Consider the following 20,359-nt stretch of genomic DNA (forward strand, 5'->3'; position numbering starts at 1 on the left):
TCTTTTAAAATATTTATATATATTTTTTTAATGTAGTAATGGTAGTAAGGATTTTTACTCAAGTCGTGACTCTTGACCCATAAAAATTGGTCCGTGACCCACAAAAAGGTCCCGACCCACTGTTTGGGAAACACAGTGTGTGCCTTACAGATCCTGTTCGAGGCCAAAACGTCATCTTGTGTAGGCGTTTCTGCTGGAGTGTGTGAGCACTGGAACAGGAGGCTGAGCAGAGCACAGCAGTCAGTGGCACACAGATAGGGGACAGACAGAGACATAGAAAAGACCCTCTTTCTGGAGGGGAGGGGGGTCCGATTTATTATAACAAAAAAATAATATACACACATGTGTGCACGCCCTGGCCGCACGTATAGCTCATATGTCGATGAATAGGTATCTTAGAAAGCATTTAAAAGCAAGTTAAACTCAACATTTTTAAAACAAAAAAAAATGCCTATTCTACTTTTCCTGTTAGACACGTCCGCGTCTATGAATCAGCGCACTTATTTGGGTACGACGTTTCTGGACATTGCTAAAGGCGCGGTTGAGGTCTTTATGAAGGTAAAGAAGGATTCATTTTACCCGGAATTTTGCAAATATAGATGGCGAGGTCCCTTGGATACAAACAAAATCGGTTTTTAATTCTGTATTTGTTTGGTTTTTTCTTTTGACAGCTGCGTGGCCGAGACCCGGCTAGTAGAGGCGACAGGTACATGCTCGTAACATTCGATGATCCGCCATACGGAGTGAAGGTAAAAACTGCCATAAACATTTTTATTTGACCAAGTCGACGACATTTTTCTCTGTCAGTGAGACTTTACTGTCCCTCTGCTTTGTAGCCGGGGCTCCACCGTGGCGAAAACGGATTAGTTTTGTAATAAAATCATCTTAATAAGCCGCAGAGCCGGAGCGGCGCTGCCGTGACCGTCACCGTCAGCGGACATTTTGCTTTTGTGTTGAAAAGAGCTCTAGCGTTGAGATGGAGGCGGAGAGATTTATTATCTTTTATGACGTCACTGTTTCCCTTTTATTTCTTACATTTTTTCAACATAACGGGGTTTTGATTGGTCAAGTCACCTGCCTCTCATCCCCACGCGCCTCCCCTTGCCGGTTTGATTGGTCAAGTCACCTGCCCCTCATTTCCACGCACCCCCCACCCCCCTTTCCATCCGCTCTATGGCTGACCTCCATGCATTGCCTTTGATTGGCCAAATCTGGAACTGAAAGAAAGTTGATAAACATGCCCTACAATTCCACTTAACATTAATAACATAATTAATCAGTTGAAATAGTGATATCATCAGGTGTCTCTGTGCTGGGCAGGACACACACGCATGCGTGCGTGCGTGCGTGCGTGGGTGCGTGTGTGTGTGTGTGCGTGTGTGTGTGTGTGTGTGTGTGTGTGTGTGAATGAATTATTTCTATATTATTTTCAGTGGCTTCATGTCAAGCAGGTTGGCCATAACTCAAGTCGTTGAGTTTTTTATGACTTGTCACATATCCCTCTACATCTGCAGTCCATTACTATATCATACTCCTATTATGTCTCTTTGATCCTCTGAAAAGCCCCGGCTACTACTACAAAATAAAAACACTATAGGCTTGCTAAACAAATAACCAACGAGTACTTTAACCACTGTCACCCTTCATTGTAGGTGAAAATTTCCCAAATTGTTTCATTTTTCAAAAATAGCTAATCTACAAGCTCACAATGCATCACCATGAGCTTATTTTAGGAACCAATGTATAAAATAGAGTGGATAAGGATAGCTGTTGTCAATAGTTTGGAGTACTACTAGACCTCTTGAAGCCAGGGTGAATTACTCATTTACTATGTACTTATTATACTAACTCAATTCATTATGCACTTCAATTCTTTCTACGCCTATTTGTTTGAAGCCCAAAGATCACATTGAAAAAGTGAAAGTAACCTAATAATAATGTACTGTGTTCAGCACTTATGTGTCAATGTCATGCTGTCATGCATTTACATTAATGCTTGCTGTTACATTTACTTTGAACATATGTTTTTGCAGAAAATATATTATAAGTTCTCTAAAAGTACAATTGTTCTTTCAGCCACTAATGTACAGTATATGTCAGATTAAATGCAACATCACAACACAACAGGACAGTATACTCATCTTCTGCAGTTACTGTATGTGTCTGTGTCATGCTCGGTAGAGCCATGAACAAACAAAATTAAATTAACCTTTATTAAATGAACACTTTAGTTTGTCCAACTCTGGGCAAAAGACTTGCAGTCGCAGACATTAGTTTGAGAAAAGAAGAATTTGTTTATTTTGATCAAGCCATCTACCACTTTGTTTGGCTCATTATTGCTGGAACCTACACAGTCAATCCTACTTCCTAGTTACTACAATCCTGCTATAATAATCCTACAATCTTATTAGTCATCATTAATCATCATACTATTTAAAAGCATCATCATCATCACACTATACAATCATCACACTATAAAATGAGGAAAACCATCCTTCTGACCTCTGAACTTATCATTGGCATGTAGGGAGTGAGGGAGCCAATACATAACTCGTATCTGTTTATTGGCATGTCTTTGAACTCTCAATAAAGACTGCTGTGAGGGGAATGACCTCATCCATTTTTCTCCAGTGGGTTGACCATGGTCCAATAGATCTCAAATTGAACACAGGCAGGGATAGAGGAAGCTGATTCTTCACACATTCCACAATTGAGCTGTTTCTGCGAAATCTCATTCAATTAAGATTGCTGTGGGTGCAGGTGCAGATGGGGGGGTCGACTCATCAGAGCAGGTGTTTTCAATTGTCTACATGCTACACGCACACGCACGCACGCACGCGCACACACACACACACACACACACACACACCAGTCATTCCCCCATATTTGTATAGTTCTGTCACATCTAATGGTTGATCTTGGGGAGGGTGTAGAGTAGACAACCGCGTCTCCTCTGATATATATGAATTTGCCAGATGCTTTTTTTCACCTGTCATTGAGGTGTTTTACTGAGTTGTAAAACGTGCGGAGGAACACGTGATTCCTGCCAGTTCTGCTCCCCCCATGGAGCAGTTCTCTGTTACTTAGCACAGACGACAGAGAACGCCTTTCCCTGCCGGCTTCCCACCCGTGAACACAGCCGATTGTGTTCGTTGGAGGACCCGGGAGGGTAATACAGTACATTGTTGATGCTTTGTGGTGGAAAGAACGTTAGCAGGGGAAAACAAATAGAAATCAGCTGTAGTGTGAGACCTGCCCAGGCCTATGACTTCTATGAAGGATTTGTCCTCAATTAACTTGAACACACGCTTATTTACAGTCGCTGCTTAGAGAGAGTGCATGGTTTACCATCTCATCTCATGTTTTACAAACACAGGATATGATGTTATTACCCATAAGTGCCATGGACTCTACATGGCAGGGGCGTCCTCCCTGAGCCAAGCTTGCGCCTGACCGCATACCTGACTGGGACTACGTGTTACTACTGTGTTAATACTTGACTATACTTTGAGAACCATGGATGGGGATGATAACGTCATCACAGGGTTGGGAGGAAGGGGCCAAGGGTTTCATTGGGGTCGTCAGGTGGGCTCCCTTCATTTTGGGTGTTTCACTGACTTGGCCCACGACACCTCAGAAGGGTTCAGCAGCAACACCTGGCATCCCAGGTGTGTCTTTTCGGAGCCCAGCTGTTGTCTCTCCTCCTGATTCAGCAGCACTGGACAGGGCTTTGATGGTTTGACGTTGGGCCTGGCCTTGGATTCCCATGTCCTTGAGGAGACTGAGCTGACCTGCCCACGAAGCCTCTACAGCCCACCTCTATATAGTGCGAACTGTGGCCTTCCAGCCCCGTTGTTCAGTATCTGCTGCCAGCTCGGCATACCGAAGCTTCTTGCGCTCATAGGCCTCGCCCACATTATCCTCCCAGGGCACTGTGAGCTCAATGATGTAAACGCTTCGGATTGAAGGGGACCAAAGCACGAGATCTGGCCTGAGGTTGGTCGTGGCGATCTCCGCTGGGAAGCAGAGTCTCTGCTCCAGGTCAACTAGGAGCCTCCAGTCTCGTGCTGCTCCCAGATGCCCGGCCTCTGATTTGTTAGCTTCTCCCCTTCACGGACGAACTGGCCCAAAGATGCAGGAAAGGAGGAAGGCGAAGGCAGGGCGTTGACAACCGCCCATCTACCCTCCAGCGCCGCTGCCAGACACTTCAGCACTTGATTGTACCACCAGGTGTAGCGACCTTGTGTCAGGCTTGTCTTGCAGCCGACTAGAATGTGCTTCAAGTTGGCTGGAGATGGACAGAGGGGGCATGTATAGGGTCTTTTCCGTACCATTGGCTGAGATTCTGTGGTGATGGTAGGACATCGCATGTGGCCCGCAGGATGAAGCTGGTCCGAAAAGCTTCCATGTCCCATATTTCCTTCCAAGAGAGCTGTCGCTTCTCGACATCTTCCCCACCCATCCATTGTCCTTGCTTTATGTGTAGTAATGTTGCATGTGTGGCGGAGAGAGTCACAGCCCCAGCCTGAATCCTCAAAAGTCTAGTATCTGCCCTCGTTCCATATGGATATCCCTTTGGTATAATGGTTAAGATGTTGGACTTTCACGCGGGAGACCTGGGTTCGAAGCCGGGTGGGGACGTTCGGATCACCTCCTTTACATTGGTGCTGTGACCCGGATCTGGGCTTCCCCGTAGGAGGAGGTCAAACGGGGGTGAGTGTGGCGGAGAGAGTCACAGCCCCAGCCTCAAGCCTCAAAAGTCTAGTATCTGCCCTCGTTCCATAGGGATATCCCTTTTGAGTAATGGTTAAGATATTGGACTTTCACGCGGGAGACCCGGGTTCGAAGCCAGGTGGGAAGGTTTGGATCACCTCCGTTACACATGCAGGACTTGTGATGGTAATGATTCATGATGAACCTAAAGGTAATTTTAGCATTGGCAAAACCTGCCAATGCTGCTTCCGATCTTTTTCTGTCCAGTTTTCTAGTTTGTCTATCTCTTTTATTCTATTTCTGCCTCTCTATCTCCTCTCTCTCTCTCTCTCTCTCTCTCTCTCTCTCTCTCTCTCTCTCTCTCTCTATGTCTCTCTGTGTCTCTCTCTCTCTCTCTCTCTCTCTCTCTCTCTCTCTCTCTCTCTCTCTCTCTCTCTCTCTCTCTCTCTCTCTCTCTCTCTCTCTCCATCCTGCCATGAGGCTGGTAAGCCGGCAGGTCATCCTTAGATTAAGCATAAAGCTGAAGCGGTAAGGTACTTGACCTCACATCCACCGTCCCGGCCCATGGGAATGCCACCATGGGAAACTCATGTTTTTATTCTGAAACAATATGACCTATTTTCTGTCTTGGGCTGGACCCGTCCTGCACTAGTAACCTCACAGCAAAGTCATATGTTATCTAAAAATGACATCAAGTCCTTATGTGGAGTATTGTTCATGTAATAGACATGTAATGTATGTGTCTATTGTCAATGTGCACTCTTTTGTGTTGTGTAGTTTAACCACTTGGCTGGGGTCACACTGGGCTCTGTCCTTGACTCACTCCCCTCAACACCAAATCTCTTTGTGAGAAATTAGCCTATCTACAAGCTCACAAGTACATCGCTGCTATTCATGCCGTATGCTTGCTTTTTAAGACATGCCCCATCCAGTATAGGGACGCTTCTGTTCAAGTGGTTACTACTGTGTGTGTGTTTTTGAATGTTTCTGTTAGTGTGTTTATGTCTACTACAGTGTGTGTGTGTGTGTGTGTGTGTGTGTGTGTGTTTGTGCGTAGGCCTGTCCCAATTATTACATAATCGTCTAATCGCAATTATTTTGTCATAATCGTTTCCATGTTGAAACATTTTCATATATTTTCAAAAATAGTGACAATCTACAAGCTCACAACGCGCCGCATAAAAGCCAAACAGAAATGTAATTAAATTGTTAATTGCAAATATTTGAGTGACAATTAATCATCATGTAAAATGTCATAATCGTGACAGACCTAGTTAGCGTGTGTTAATGTCTACTACATTGTGTGTGTGTGTGTGTGTGTGTGTGTGTGTGTGTGTGTGTGTGTGTGTGTGTGTTTGTGTGTTTTTCAGGCAGGTTGGAAGGAGAACCATGCTACCTTCATGAGTGAGCTGAAGAACCTGCAGGCATCTGGTTTGACCACGCTGGGTCATGCTCTCCGTACTGCCTTTGACCTTCTTAACCTCAACAGACTCGTCTCAGGCATCGACAACTATGGACAGGTATTAGACACAAGCAGTACCACCATGACACAATTCTTCCTTCTATGACAGCAAATATCAAATGTGTTCTTAGCGATTACTAGTCTATGGATTACTTTTTCAATTAATCAAATAAATGATAAGCATGTTTTTTTGTATTAAAAAAAATAGATATATAGATATATTTGTTGATTAGCCACTTAAGCGTTCGATTACAAATTATTTGACATGTGACATATGCCATGCCTGAATGATTGCTAATCGATCATTTTATTAATATTCATTCATTATTTTTCATAATCAATTAAATTGATTAGTCTGATTAACTGTTGCACCCCTAGGGATTATACACCAATACCCATGATGCTTTTCTTCCCTGTTGGCCAGAGGTGTTAGCATGCTGACTAAGTCCATAACAAGGTGTTCTCCCAGTGGTAATGATATCAGCTAAATGTTATGTTACATAACCATGTATGGAGTATGGAGCTGGTTCAGCACGATTGTTTTATGAAACAAGGATGACCCCTACAGGCCAGGGGATGGAATGTAACTTAACAGCTCACTGTTGCCAGATCAGACCATAAAATAACCTTTAAAATCAGTAGCTGCAGCCCATAATTCTAACACATGAATGTGTGACTTATTTATGAGTCACACATTCATGTGTTGTGTCATGTGCTGAGGCACTGGCAGTACAGTTCACATAGAGAAGAACGAGGAACCAACACATCTGGTTGAAGACTGAGAAATAGCTGCATAATGTTTGGAGCTAAAAATACAATCTGCTGCTCTCCAGACCACGTCACCCATTTTCAACATATCTGACAAGCACCCATTCACACACCAGCAAACCATATAACAAGAATGGCCAAGCGGTTAGGAGCTGTGTAGGGGGAAAAGGAAAAGTAAAACAAGCAAGATGCAATTGATATGATATATGATATGAGTCATAGTACTTTATTGTCAGTTCACACTGAAATTTGTCTTGCAACACAGCAGCCATGTATGCGAAACATATATACAAACATTTGACACAAGGGAACAAAAACAAGACAGGTTTACATACATAAGGATAATACAGACAGAATTGGAAATTGCAAGTGTAGTTACTGTGACACGACTTCATCATCACCATTTGAATTTTCCCCATTCAATCATAGGGAAAATTCATTGAGATCTCTGTGTCCTTGTCCTTTTTATGCCCATATATGGAGATCCCTGATGTCATCAATATTAAGCCCCTATCTTGGAATACCCATATATGGACATACTGTACTGTGTCAGTCTCATGTGGTCCATTTGACGCCAGACATCTATGATGTCAGTCATCTCCATATTTGGGAACATTTTATATAAATTAAATTATATAACGTATCTCTTAGCAAAATGCAGCCAGACGTGTCCTGATGAAGCCGATTGATTTGACATATGGCTCAAGTACGTGCCACCAAAACAGAGAGAGGAGTAGCGCGGCAAAATAAAGTGTATCTGGAAAGATGGATGGAAGGAATAAAGTCAGACAAGTACTATATATAGTCTGGTTCCCCTGTGAGGGCAACCAGACTAAAAAGAGAAAAATGGGTAAACAATAAAGAAAGAACTGCTGCGCAAACAGCACGTCTTCTCCAGAGGGAGCGCAGAGTCAGGTGCTGCGTGTGAGGAGGTGAGAATGGTTTCAGAACACAGCAGATTAACCTGTTGGTGCTGGAATGGAGATAGTCTGTAACGGATGAACCTTATATTGTCTGTCTCCCCCTCAGGGACGAAACCCTTTCTTCTTGGAGCCATCTGTAATCATCACCATCACTGACGGCAACAAGCTAACACACTCCTCTGGTGTCCCAGATGAGGTGAGAGCAGTGAACACTGCATAAACGTAGAACAAATTACATAACATGACATGTTATACAGCAGAGCATTTTAGCTAAAGTAGGTATTACTGGACAACAGAAAAAGAAATTTGGATGATGTTGCTGTCAGGCGGAAACCTTGTATGTATGTCCATCCATTACTTTTGAGGAAATTGAAAAAAAGAAGAGGGTTATTATTTAGTCACAATACTTTTCATCATTGGTTTCAAGATTCAAGATTATTGGGTCCCGAGAGAAATTTGCCTTGGACATGCAGGCTGCCACATAACATACAACAATACAAACAGAAAGTAAGAAAATGAATAAAGATTAGGTTAACTAATCTCTAAAACCCAGACACAGACTTAACGAATTTTCCGAAAATAGTGAAGAAAATAGTAAATATCTTATCTTTTTCATCCACGGCACCCCTGAATTACAGTTCATTTTTAGAATCTCACATCATATTTGTGAAATATCCATTTCCATCAGAACTGACTGAAAATAACCCAAAATAGCTGATCTATTTGTAGATCGGATATTTTTGGTGAAGCGAGTTGGCCATAGATGGGGGGAAAAAAACCTCATCAAGCACAGTGCAAATCAGGTCTGTTTTACTAAGCATAGTGAAGTGATATTGATGAATTCCAAATGTTATCAGATTATTCTGCGGCACCCCTGGACTGGCATCACGGCACCCTAGGGTGCCACGACACCCACTTTTGCAAACCATGTCCTAATCACATCTCCTGTTCCTCTCTGTCCTTGTGCAGCTGCACCTGCCCCTCAACTCTCCGCTGCCGGGCAGTGAGCTCACCAAAGAGCCCTTCCGTTGGGACCAGCGTCTCTTCGCCCTTGTGCTGCGGCTCCCAGGAGCCTCCACGCCAGACAGCGAGCACCTTGGCAGTGTGCCGACGGATGAGTCTGCCATCACCCAGATGTGTGAAGTCACGGGAGGTAACGCTGCACCACCCTTAAGATAAGATCGAATAAGCGAAGAAAACGTAGGGTAGCACCAGCTGGATGTTAACTTCAGAGTTGGGGTGTAAAGTCCCTGCTTGAGGCTTAGTAACTACTAATTACGGTAGTTTGTATTGTAATAACTAGTGAGTTGCTGAATTATGTTGCACCATGACTATTTATGCCATGGCAAAACTTAGCTAGTACTGTAGACCTATTCTGCTGTTTGTAAACAGAGAGAAACAGATAGCTGAATGGGTAGAGAAGACAGCTTGGATAACAGAAGGTCTCAGCCAGGTGTGTGTTGAGCTGTCCCTGAGAAAGAAACCCAACACACGGCCCCTAACTGCTCCCTACTTGCTCTAAAGTCTGAACACTTGGGCAGCAATCAGCAGGGCAAAGCTGAAAACTGAATTTCAAATAAACAACATTTATTCATTAACTCTGTATTTGTCAGGGCGGTCGTATTGTGTGCGGACGCAGAGAATGCTGAACCAGTGTCTGGAATCCCTGGTCCAGAAGGTTCTCAGCGGAGTCGTCGTTAACTTTGAGAAGACGGGGCCAGACCCGCCTCTGGTAGCGGAAGGTAAGTTCTTCTTACGAATTCAAAGAACTGTGATCTTAATAGTTGGAACAAAAAAGGTGCAGATAAAATGTGATCCAAATTTGAGCCGATATGACTCTTTCACAGAGTCACAAACTTATGAGCATCACACACTGCTGTCTGAGTCAGTATTTGGGTTGTTTTGCTCTACAGATGACTCTACGAGTAAGAGTCAGTATTTGGGTTGTTTTGTTCTACAGATAACTCGGTGAGTAAGAGTCAGTATTTTGGTTGTTTCGTTTTACAGATGGCTCAGTGGAGTCAAGTCGTCCCGTGTCGTCATTCAGCCCCCAGCCCTGGCACAGTTGTCACAAGCTCATCTATGTACGACCAAATCCAAAGACAGGCGTCCCAGTTGGACACTGGCCCATTCCTGAGTCTTTTTGGCCAGATCAGAACTCTCCTGCTCTGGTGAGTTGGCAGCAGATAATAATGTCTCATATAATCAAATGCTAATGTATGTTAGGAAGTGCAATGAAATAACTACTGTATTTAACAGTTTTGTAGAATTATCCTACACTGTACATTATGCGATTTAGTAAACTATAAGTGGCATTATCTATTAAATATAATTATATCATTTTAACAGAATTTACATTACAGAAGTGTATTTGAGTTAATCACTATTATGTTCAATTAAAGATATGACATTGCATTGCTGTGTGTGTGTGTGTGTGTGTGTGTGTGTGTGTGTGTGTGTGTGTGTGTGTGTGTGTGTGTGTGTGTGTGTGTGTGTGTGTGTGTGTGTGTGTGTGTGTGTGTGTGTGTGTGTGTGTGTGTGCGCGTGTGTGTGTGTGTGTGAGTGTGAGTGAGTATGTGTGTAACAGTTTATTAAATTCTCTCCCCACTATGGCTCTAGCCTGCTCGCTCTGCCCATCCTGTGGTTCGTTTCTCCTGTGTGGATTGTGAGCCCATGGTGATTGACAAGCTTCCCTTTGATAAGTACGAGTTGGAGCCGTCGCCCCTGACCCAGTACATTCTGGAGAGGAAGTCTCCACACATGTGCTGGCAGGTAGGAAAACGCTTGTTTGCTTACGTTGCTAGCAAGTAAAGAACAACCGGGAAGATGTGTGTAACAATACTCGATTAGAAAACCTGGGCATACAGGTTTGCTAAGTTTTACAAAGGTTTCATTTGTTTAAAACCTAAAGTTATTATTTATTGTTGTTCCTCTGCATTGACCCATCCTAACCTAATTATTATGAGCAGTGGGCAGCACTGCCTAGTTCAAGGGCACTGGCCTCTCGTTTAGTTTCTAACGGTGCATGTCTTTTGCGAATTAGCATTTGTTTATTTTAGGACAATGTGGCCTTGTAGTTATTTGTGTTAAATGTTCTGTGATGTCTCCATCCATAGGTGTTTGTCAGCAACAGTGCAAAGCACAGTGACCTGGGACAACCCTTCGGTTATCTTAAAGCCAGCACCACGCTCACCTGTGTCAACCTGTTTGTCATGCCTTACAACTACCCCGTCCTACTCCCACTGCTTGGTAAGTCCACTCCAGGTGATTCCCTGCACATTTCCCTGCTGTGTTACAATTTACAATTTAGGCATTTAGCAGACGCTCTTAATCCCGGTGAATCCGTGAGGCAGCCGCCGGGAATCAAACCCTTCCCTCTTCTGCTTTACTTTTGAATGTAAATCCAGGATTCTTCCAGATTTGAAATTAGTTGCCTGTCATAGTGACGCTCTCTCTCTCTGTCTCTCTTTCTGACTCTCTCTCGGTTTCATCTCAAGACGACCTGTTCAAAGTGCACAAACTGAAACCAAACCTGAAGTGGCGACAGGCCTTTGAGATCTACTTGAAGACCATGCCTCCTTATTACCTCCTGGTAATGCACTAAACCTAACACACGCACGCACACACACGCACGCACGCGCGCGTGCAGAACATTACCATCATGTATTTGTTTATTCTTCCTAACAGCCTTTGAAGAAGGCTCTGAGGATGATGGGAACTCCAAACCTCATTGCAGACACCATGGACTGTGGTCTGAGTTACACTGTCATCTCCTACCTGAAGAAGCTCAGCCAGCAGGTCAATCCTCAACCCAACATAAAAATATCATTAACATAATGTCACTGTTGTACAGAAACCTTGTATCTCCATATTTCATCTTTTTATGTATTTATATTTCATAAATGAATGCCCTATTTGATACTAAATGTTATGCAAAACATTTCACCACAAAGCCTTTGTTATGTCAAATCGCAATACATCTGCTATTTACTCAATTCTGTCTGTGGGGTTTATGAATAGTTAAACGGAATGAAATGTATTAAGAGCTAAACTTTCCGCTTCCATTTCCTGAAGAGTAATGGTTTTGGCCAAACAAAGCCTCCGCCCGACAGCGAACATATAAAAGCTGGTGTAGGTGACATCTGGTCATCAAGACATTATTTCAGTCTAAATGTCCTGTATGAATGAGGCCTCAACTATATGAATAGTTTGACACTAAATAAATGGTAAATGGTGCATTTAGCCTCTTTCTGCAAAGTGCTTTACAATTTAGATTACATTCACACTTTCACAAGGCACCAACCTGCTCATCGGGAACAGTTACGTAGGTGTTCAGTGTCTTGCTCAAGGTCACTTCGACACACAGCCATTATAATAGAACCGGGGTTTCAATTCCAAATGGCCGCTCTACCACCTGAGCCATTCCCAGAATCATTTTTGAATTGTTTATTCATTGTGCCCCCAGTGTGTAGAGACCTTAACTTGAAGATTTCTAAATAGGTTACTATTAAATAACCTTCACATTCCTTCCTGGGTCTCCAGGCTAAGATGGAGTCCGACCGTCTAATTGTGTCCGTGGGGAAGAAGGCTCCGCAGGAGACGGGCATCAAGGTGAAGAACCACTCCAACAGTCTGTCTCTGGCCCACCGCCGTGACTTCAAGCAGCTTCTGCAGGGCATTAGTGGGGAGGTACCTCTTCGCCTTGCTGACTTCAACCTCAAAGAGTTCGCCGGCTTCCAGATCGCCCTCCTAAACAAGGTAGCAAGGTCATCACTGATGTGATATTTAGTAGTACAGTATAGACTGTTGGTTCTCAACGTCTGGTCAGGGGACCACCAAATGGAGTTAAATTAACTCTGAGGATTTTCCACTGTAGATTGGGGTCCTAGAGATCTGTAACACATATCAAACTTATGTTTGAGAAGTATAGTAATCATAACTGTCATCCTACAGGATGTGAAAGCTCAGGCGTACAGAAACGCCTATGACATCCCAAGAAGGAATCTACTGGATCAAGTGACAAGAATGCGTTCCAACCTGCTGCGGACCACCCAAAAACTCATCAGGGGTCAAGATGAAGGTAATTAAAAATCTTTATTGTTAACTCTTGTTCTCTTAAGTTGTCAGGTAATTAAAATCTCCATTTACCTTGTATTACATCATTATAGAAGCCTAAAATAAAAGCCTAAATACACAGGTTAACCACTTGAGACCTATTTTATACTTTGAACATAGCCAATCTACAAACTCACAGCGCACAACATGTGTTGTTAGCTTGTACATCTGCTATTTCTGTCTCATTTTCGCCACAGAATATGGACATAAAGGATATAAAGGCTTGCTTTAAAAGAACTGGGTGATGGCAATAATTGCTTTTCCCCGATTACAAGTAGGAATTGTGTAGAGAGAAGGGGGTTGGAAATGGTGAAACAAAAACCTATGATTGATAGATTCATTGCATCATTGGAGTGATGAAAACACGTTCAAGTCAGCTCATGTGGGTAAACACGACCGTTAGCAAGTAGTAGTATATTTCAGTGTGCTGTGTAAGGATACCAACTCCACTGTTCTGTGTGTCAGATTATCTGCACAGCATCCCAGTGGCTCAGATGGGGAACTACCAGGAATACCTGAAGTTGATGCCTTCTCCTCTGAGAGAGCTCGACCCTGACCAACCCAAACGCCTGCACACGTTTGGAAATCCCTTCAAACAGGACAAGAAGGTATGAGGCTTTGTTGATGAATAACGTATACTTAATTATTCATATTGTCTTAAGTTTGTCTTTTGAGTTTTGACGTCTCGGCTCAGTAGGTGGGCTAGCCACCTATAAGTCTATACTTTTTGAAATATTTACCGGTAACTTAAAATGTCTAAGGGACATCAATGGGAGCTCTGATCGGGCTGAAACCTAGCACAAATGTGGAGTTATACGTCATAGATATGATGACATAGACAATTGACATCATAGATGATTGATGTCTGGGGCACTTGGGAGAGCACAATGGCAAAGTACCTGCCCACCACCGCAGAGGTTGTGAATCCTCTGTGGTGCATCCAGCTTTGTCGAGCATCTGCAGTACATAAACACAGTTGGCCCGCGTGTTCGGGGGAGGGAAGCCGGGCGGGGAGGGGGATGATTGTCACTGTACGTAATCCTGCGGGCTGGGGTGGCACCTGTCAGCAGGGAGTGTTAGGACGAAGGCTCTATGTCCTCCCGGTGGGGGATCCTCCTCACTGGCAGGTGAGTCAACAACAGCACATACAACAGCAGTGACAACATACAAATGTGTGTGTGTGTGGAGGAATCAATTAGCATAATGACTAAATTGGGGAGATAAAGGGGTAATAAAAAGCCAAAAGAAAGTCTGATGTGCCACCATGTGGATCATGGCACTGCTAGGCCCGATAGTCCCGAGAATATGCTAATGTCCCTCCCCGCCAGACCCGATAATCCTGAGAATTTCCCGTTTTTGAAAAAAAATAAAAATCAAAAATTCAAAAAAACTTTTTTTCAAAAAAAAAATGTTGGACCCCAAAAAATTTAGTAGGCATGATAGCAATCGCGAAATTGCATGTTTAACCCCCATAGCAACCCCATCTTTCACACATGGCAGCCATGTTTGTTTACATTTTAAGAAAACATAATGGCTGCTAGTTCATGAATGCCTGAACGGATTTCCATTCGGATTTTTTGGTTTGAAAGCTGTGAGCAATGTGCACACACGTGGTGCTTGATCTAGGCATGGACATGACATGATCAGTGCACTATGAATTACATGGAAGTCTATGGAGAGGGAGGCGTCTGGGACTTCGAAGATATTTTCAAAAGACGGTGTATGAGTTAATAAGCATAAAATAAACGTTTTATGTAACTAAGTATTTAATCTATTTGTCACCTGATTCCGTCATTGCTCATTTGTTCATTGCAGGGGATGATGATTGACGAGGCAGACGAGTTCGTGGCGGGTCCTCAGAACAAGAAACGGGTGAACTCGGGTGACTCCAACTCGGGTGCTGCGCTGAAGAGAAGGCGGAGCATGTCACCACTGCTGCGTCGGCCACAGACGCCACCCTTGAACACCAACCATGTGTTGGGGAAGAGCGTTCAGGGACAGCAGGGTCTCATCAAGCCCCTACCACTGCACAAAGGTATGACCAGGCCCTAGGGCTGTCACGATTATGACATTTTACATGACGATTAATAGTCACTCAATTAATTGCGATTAAGGATTTTATTGTGTTTTTGACGTTGACAATTACATTTATGTTTGGCAGTTGTAGGCTTCGAAGTTGCACATGGCAGATATGACAAAAAACCTAAATATACAAAGGCATTTATGAAATATTTGACAACTAGTGGAAATAGCTGATCTACAAGCTCACAACTCAAAATATATGAACCTTTTCCAACATGCAAACGATCATGACTATTATGACACAATAATTACGATTATGTCAAATAATTGTGATTCAAAGATTATGTCATAATTGTGACAGGCCTAGGGCCTCTCAGAGTATGTTGCCTAATGCTGCCTTCACAGTCGCAGCGAAGTTACAAAACGTCCAAGCATGGTCAGCTACACTGTCGCAGAGTCAGTGTTGAAATGTTGCTCAAAGTGCTTGTTGATGTCATCAAGTGTGCGTCCATGTGTGGGGGCAACGAGAATATAAAGGCTTGCTTTAAAAGAACTGGGTGATGGCAAGAATTGCTTTTCCCCCATTACAAGTAGAAATTGTGGAGAAGGGGGGTGGAAATGGTGAAAACAAAAACCTATGATTGATAGATTCATTGCATCATTGGAGTGATGAAAAAAAAAAACGTTCAAGTCAGCTCAATTTATTTGTAGCTCGGGTGTCAGTTTGTATCTTCAACTCTCTGACTTCCATTGAAAATGACCAGCCTAAGTGCCTGTCTGTTCTCAGAGCAATGAAACTTAATACTACTTTTAGCTACAGGAGTGTCAACGTGATATTAAGATATATTTCTTAGGAAAGTGCTCCTATCTGCCAAATAATTTAGAAGATCTGATGATCTTAGGAGATCTGAAGAGGAGTGGTTCACACTCTGCACATTTGATGATGAGAGATGTTGCATGGGGCACATTACAACAAATGGGGCTGATGCGCATGGGGAACACATAGCGTTAGTGGAGTTCTAACGCTATGGACCAGAGCTAGGGGAACACCAGGAAATACAAGGACAATAATTAAAATGCTTTTTATTAAACAATGTGGATACATTATACACCATACATTATACCCTTTAATTATTTAACAATTACCCCTGCATGTCCTACTGGTGAACTCTCAATTTGTGATGACTTAGGATAAAAGATAAAACAGTAGAGGAGGTTCAAATAACCTGCAGTGGTTCTGTTATGTTTCCGTGGTGTTAATGAGGCTTCATGTGGTCAAGCTTTATGTTTGTCATTTTATCTACAGTTGAGGGTTCTGGGAAGGTGGCACTATGACCTCTCAGCTGACCAACATTTTACTGGTTCTGCTTGGGGCACTTTCGTCCGAATACATAATTTTAATTGCATATTAAATTAATCATTATTTAATCGCAATATTCAAGCAGTTATGTTTTGTTCTTGGATCTCCCTGCAGGGAATGCAGATAACACAGCTAGCCAACAATGACATCAGACAATGACATTAATAAAATGAGACAAGCATAAAAGGAGGAGCTGGGATGGAGGTGGGTTTAGTGAGCTTGTGGGGGGGCATGCGTATGCTGCGGCAGTAGTAAAGCAAGATGAAACTGTTAAATAAAGAGCGCCCCATAACATGAATTGCCAATGACAGAGTAACAGCTGAGTGCCAGCTGATGGGTAGGGGGTGGGCTTGGCTGGAATTAGCTGACCACCAGCTGATGAGGGTGAGGCAAGTCTTGACTGTGATGTCCTGCCAGAACTAACGCTATGCTCTAGTTACTAGTACGTTCTACATAGCGAGTATATATTTCATTTTTATTTTTAAAAAGCTGCTCCTGAACTTTACCACTTAGTGAGAAGCACTTCTTCCCTTCTTACCCTGCAGGCGTGGATAACAACAGTGTGGTGGTCACAGAAAGTAACGGCGAGGGGGATCTTGGTTCAGAGTCAGGGGACAGCTGGCCCACGGGGGAGGACACTGTGGCAGGGAGCCTGGAAGACGGGTCTGGGCTGGCTCCAGCCGACCACCTAGAGGACAACGGTGCCATGGAGGACAGGCTGGTCGTGGACGGTGTTGAAGATCAGCCTGTGGAGGGCAAACTGAACTGTGAAGCACTGAGCCCAGAGTGCGAGACTATAGAGGGTTTTGGAGATGACCAGGAACTGACAGAGACCACCTGGATACCCCCGTTAGACGGCTGCCAGACAGAGCTACGGGCACGGGTCATCAAGGAGGTTCGCAAACCAGGCCGCAGTAAGTAGAGGAATTGTGTAGGCTGTTTGTCCATCGCTTGATATCCAGTGAACTCGCTGAGTACAGTTCAATTATGACAAAAAAACATTGTCAAAAGTGACAATGTTGGCATTTGGGAGACTTACAAATAATTATGAGATTGGAATAAATAGAGTTAGCATGAACTCTGGTAAAAAACATAAGTAGAGTGCAGTGAGAACAATGTAGTGCCTCAAAGAAACTAGGATACCAGGTAAACAATGAACATTGCATCTGTCTAAACAGCTTGCTATCTTAACATTCTTATCATTGTGGTCAGGAAAAGTAACAAAAACATGATATATCTGCATAGTAAACTAGCATCTATAAACACATAGGCTACTGTTGTTGTGTGTTTCAATGTATTGTTTGATAATAATTGTTCCACATCACTGAATAAAGTTTAAAGTATAATTATTTGTGATTCACTGTACAGTGGTGACATTTTAGTTTGCTGTTCTAATCTTCTGAGGTACAGTAAAGCCTCTTAGCATAGTGTCGTTTATATGTCTCTGTGCTTTTCTTTCCCAGACTATGAAGCAATATTGAGATTGCTGGATGAGGTGGCAGGGTCCGTTCATGTACAAAAGTATTTCATCTACCATGCTATCAAAGAAGCTGCAAGGTATGAGTCACAACACAAAGAGCCGATCTGCTAGCTACCAACGAGCAGCATCTGCGATGTGTTGTGAGCTTGTGGGGTGTCACGATACACTAATTTCACGATTCAATACGATACTCGATTATATACTATATAATATTGATTATATATACATATATATATAGTATTATTATTATATTTTTTCTCCCAATTGCCATCAACATTGGCTATCATCAAGTGCTTTATTTATATAGTAGCACAAAAAAAAACGTTTTAAAAAAGGTTACACGCAAAAGGAAATGCAATTATACTTGCTTAAGGAACACGTGAAGTAAGTTCTCTCTACTAACTATAAACCACATTGTTTCAGAGGACATATAGAAACTAATAACACTTTTATAAATACTGCATAAATATAAATTTCACTAACCATCTTATTCTTGTCATCTGGACTTTACCAACCAAGTGTAGCCTAATTTGAACAACTGTTCAAAAGATCTATATGCCAGAGAGGGTCGCTTGTAAAAGGAAATTGGCTTTGATGCTATCATAGATTAGATAGATCACAGAGCATTCAATTTTTTGTCTGCGCTGATCTGTTCATAATGTCTGAAACCATGTGACCCAAAAAAGGCTTATTTTTCAGTGAATCTCTTACATTGCATTGTTCTTGTGAAGCACTTTTTATTAAGTATTTATGAAGATTGTTATTTCCATTTGGCCAAAGTGAATGTACCTCAGTTGACGTGTCGACAGTGTGGAGACAATAACATCATATCTACATGTTTCCATTAGTGAAGTTTCGGCACCTTATGCCACATTGTGATACAGTATGCACCGGTTGATTCACAAACTGCACACACATTGACTATTAACAGAAAAAGATTTGCACAGGGAGGCTGTGCTGTTATTAGACTCCATGTCTTGATTTCTCTCAATACTAGATATATTGATCAGCATTGATCATCATTAACATCATCTCATGGAGTGAATGGGAGTTACTTGTGCTGATTCTTCTGTTTCAATTTCACTATATATTGTTGGATCTGGCAACCATCCGATTCAATTCTAATCGTATAATTTGAACAGTTCTCTGATAGCAGTGTAGTATGATTGTAGATTTAGTTCAGTCATTAAAGCATGTATTATAGTTAGTTGCGTGCTGTCACTCACTGAAAACGGCATAACTAAAAGGTCACAATGCATCACCTTGTGAGCTTGTTGATATGTTATTTTCAGTGCGCGACACTGCACGCAACCAAGTATAAATCAGGCAAAACCCAGTCATAAACATGTATTTGGTAGTTTTCATAATGCATCACGCATTTCCAGTCTCCTCTCCACCCATTAATTTCTCCTCTCTCTCATTCTCTGGATCCCCTCCCAGGTTCAAGAAGCGGGTTCTGATCCAGCAGCTGGAGAGAGCCCTGGTAGAAATGGAGTTCGGGCAGCCATCGATGTCACGACTCAACTATGACCACGGCAGATAGTGAAGACAAAAAAATAAAAGACTTTCAGAAAGGTACAGAAGGTAGCGTGGCTTCTCGGATCGGGATGACAACGTGTGTTCATTTGGCCGTGAATGGGTAAAACCCCAATGCCCAGATGGTGGATGGCCCAGCTGTCCATGTGCTGTTACATTACTTCCTGTTGGAGGTTGCGAGGTTAAGGGGTTTAGCAGAGGGAGGGGCCTAGAGGGGTGAGTAAAGAGACTCAATATAATCCCCCTCCTCACATTGTCTGCTGCCACGGACACCCATGTGGTTGCTGTCTTTGTATTCTTGCACCTTTCGCTCACAACATAAACACTCCATTCAGCAGGTACATATAAGCAAGCAGGTCTTCATAAAGCCTCTGTTACAGCAACTATTAAAGCTGCAATCCATAACTTTTCATATCCTACCGGGATTCGAAACTGGGTCTCCTGCACGAGTGACCACAGGAGATCTGCCACTTTGCCGATAAGCGATCCCTGCTTGGCCCGGGAGACTTACTACTTGTCACCAGTAGGTTTACATTTCTCAATGGAAGAGTAGAGAGACCACCTCCAACCACTGCATTTGTAATGTTCTATTTAACATACTGTATCATACAGATTGGTTAAAATAACCTTTTATTCGTTCAAATATGTTGCAGATTGCAGCTTTAACATAATTATTCCCGTAGAAATGAATGCCACACAGCTACACATTAATAGAATCTTTGGTCAGCTGGTCTGATAATTAGGTATTTTAATGGAGAATTGTAAACATACTGTAATTGCTATAAGTAGCAAGGCTATTGTGTGAATCTGTGGTTTACATGAGAAATCTGGCCTACATGATGTTCTTTTCACATATTGTCCTTTTTAAATGAACCTCTTCAAGTGGACCAAGAAGTGGACCAACAGAAAAGTTCTTTTTGCACTCACATTGTCAGTTTATTTGAAAGAGGACTCGGTTCAGCACTGATGGGCCCTTTTTT

At 42.7% G+C, this 20,359-nt stretch overlaps 1 protein-coding gene across 1 annotated transcript; it reads left to right on the top strand.

Annotated features, from left to right (window-relative positions):
* Window positions 1-447: 447 nt before the first annotated feature.
* On the top strand, window positions 448-19,457 carry ints6l (integrator complex subunit 6 like; the record flags this gene model as incomplete). The annotated part of the gene is made up of 18 exons (XM_080746681.1): window positions 448-558; window positions 672-749; window positions 6,084-6,233; window positions 7,973-8,062; window positions 8,836-9,019; window positions 9,480-9,608; window positions 9,874-10,037; window positions 10,486-10,638; window positions 10,983-11,115; window positions 11,364-11,458; window positions 11,554-11,664; window positions 12,409-12,624; window positions 12,820-12,946; window positions 13,447-13,589; window positions 14,797-15,016; window positions 16,909-17,277; window positions 17,827-17,920; window positions 19,284-19,457. The coding sequence occupies 18 exons, from the start codon at window positions 448-450 to the stop codon at window positions 19,384-19,386; spliced, it is 2,670 nt and encodes an 889-aa protein (XP_080602807.1). The 3' UTR covers window positions 19,387-19,457.
* Between the last annotated feature and the right edge of the window lie 902 nt (window positions 19,458-20,359).

Source organism: Nannobrachium achirus, assembly GCF_963921795.1.
Source record: "Nannobrachium achirus genome assembly, chromosome: 17".
Classification (NCBI taxonomy): domain Eukaryota; kingdom Metazoa; phylum Chordata; class Actinopteri; order Myctophiformes; family Myctophidae; genus Nannobrachium; species Nannobrachium achirus.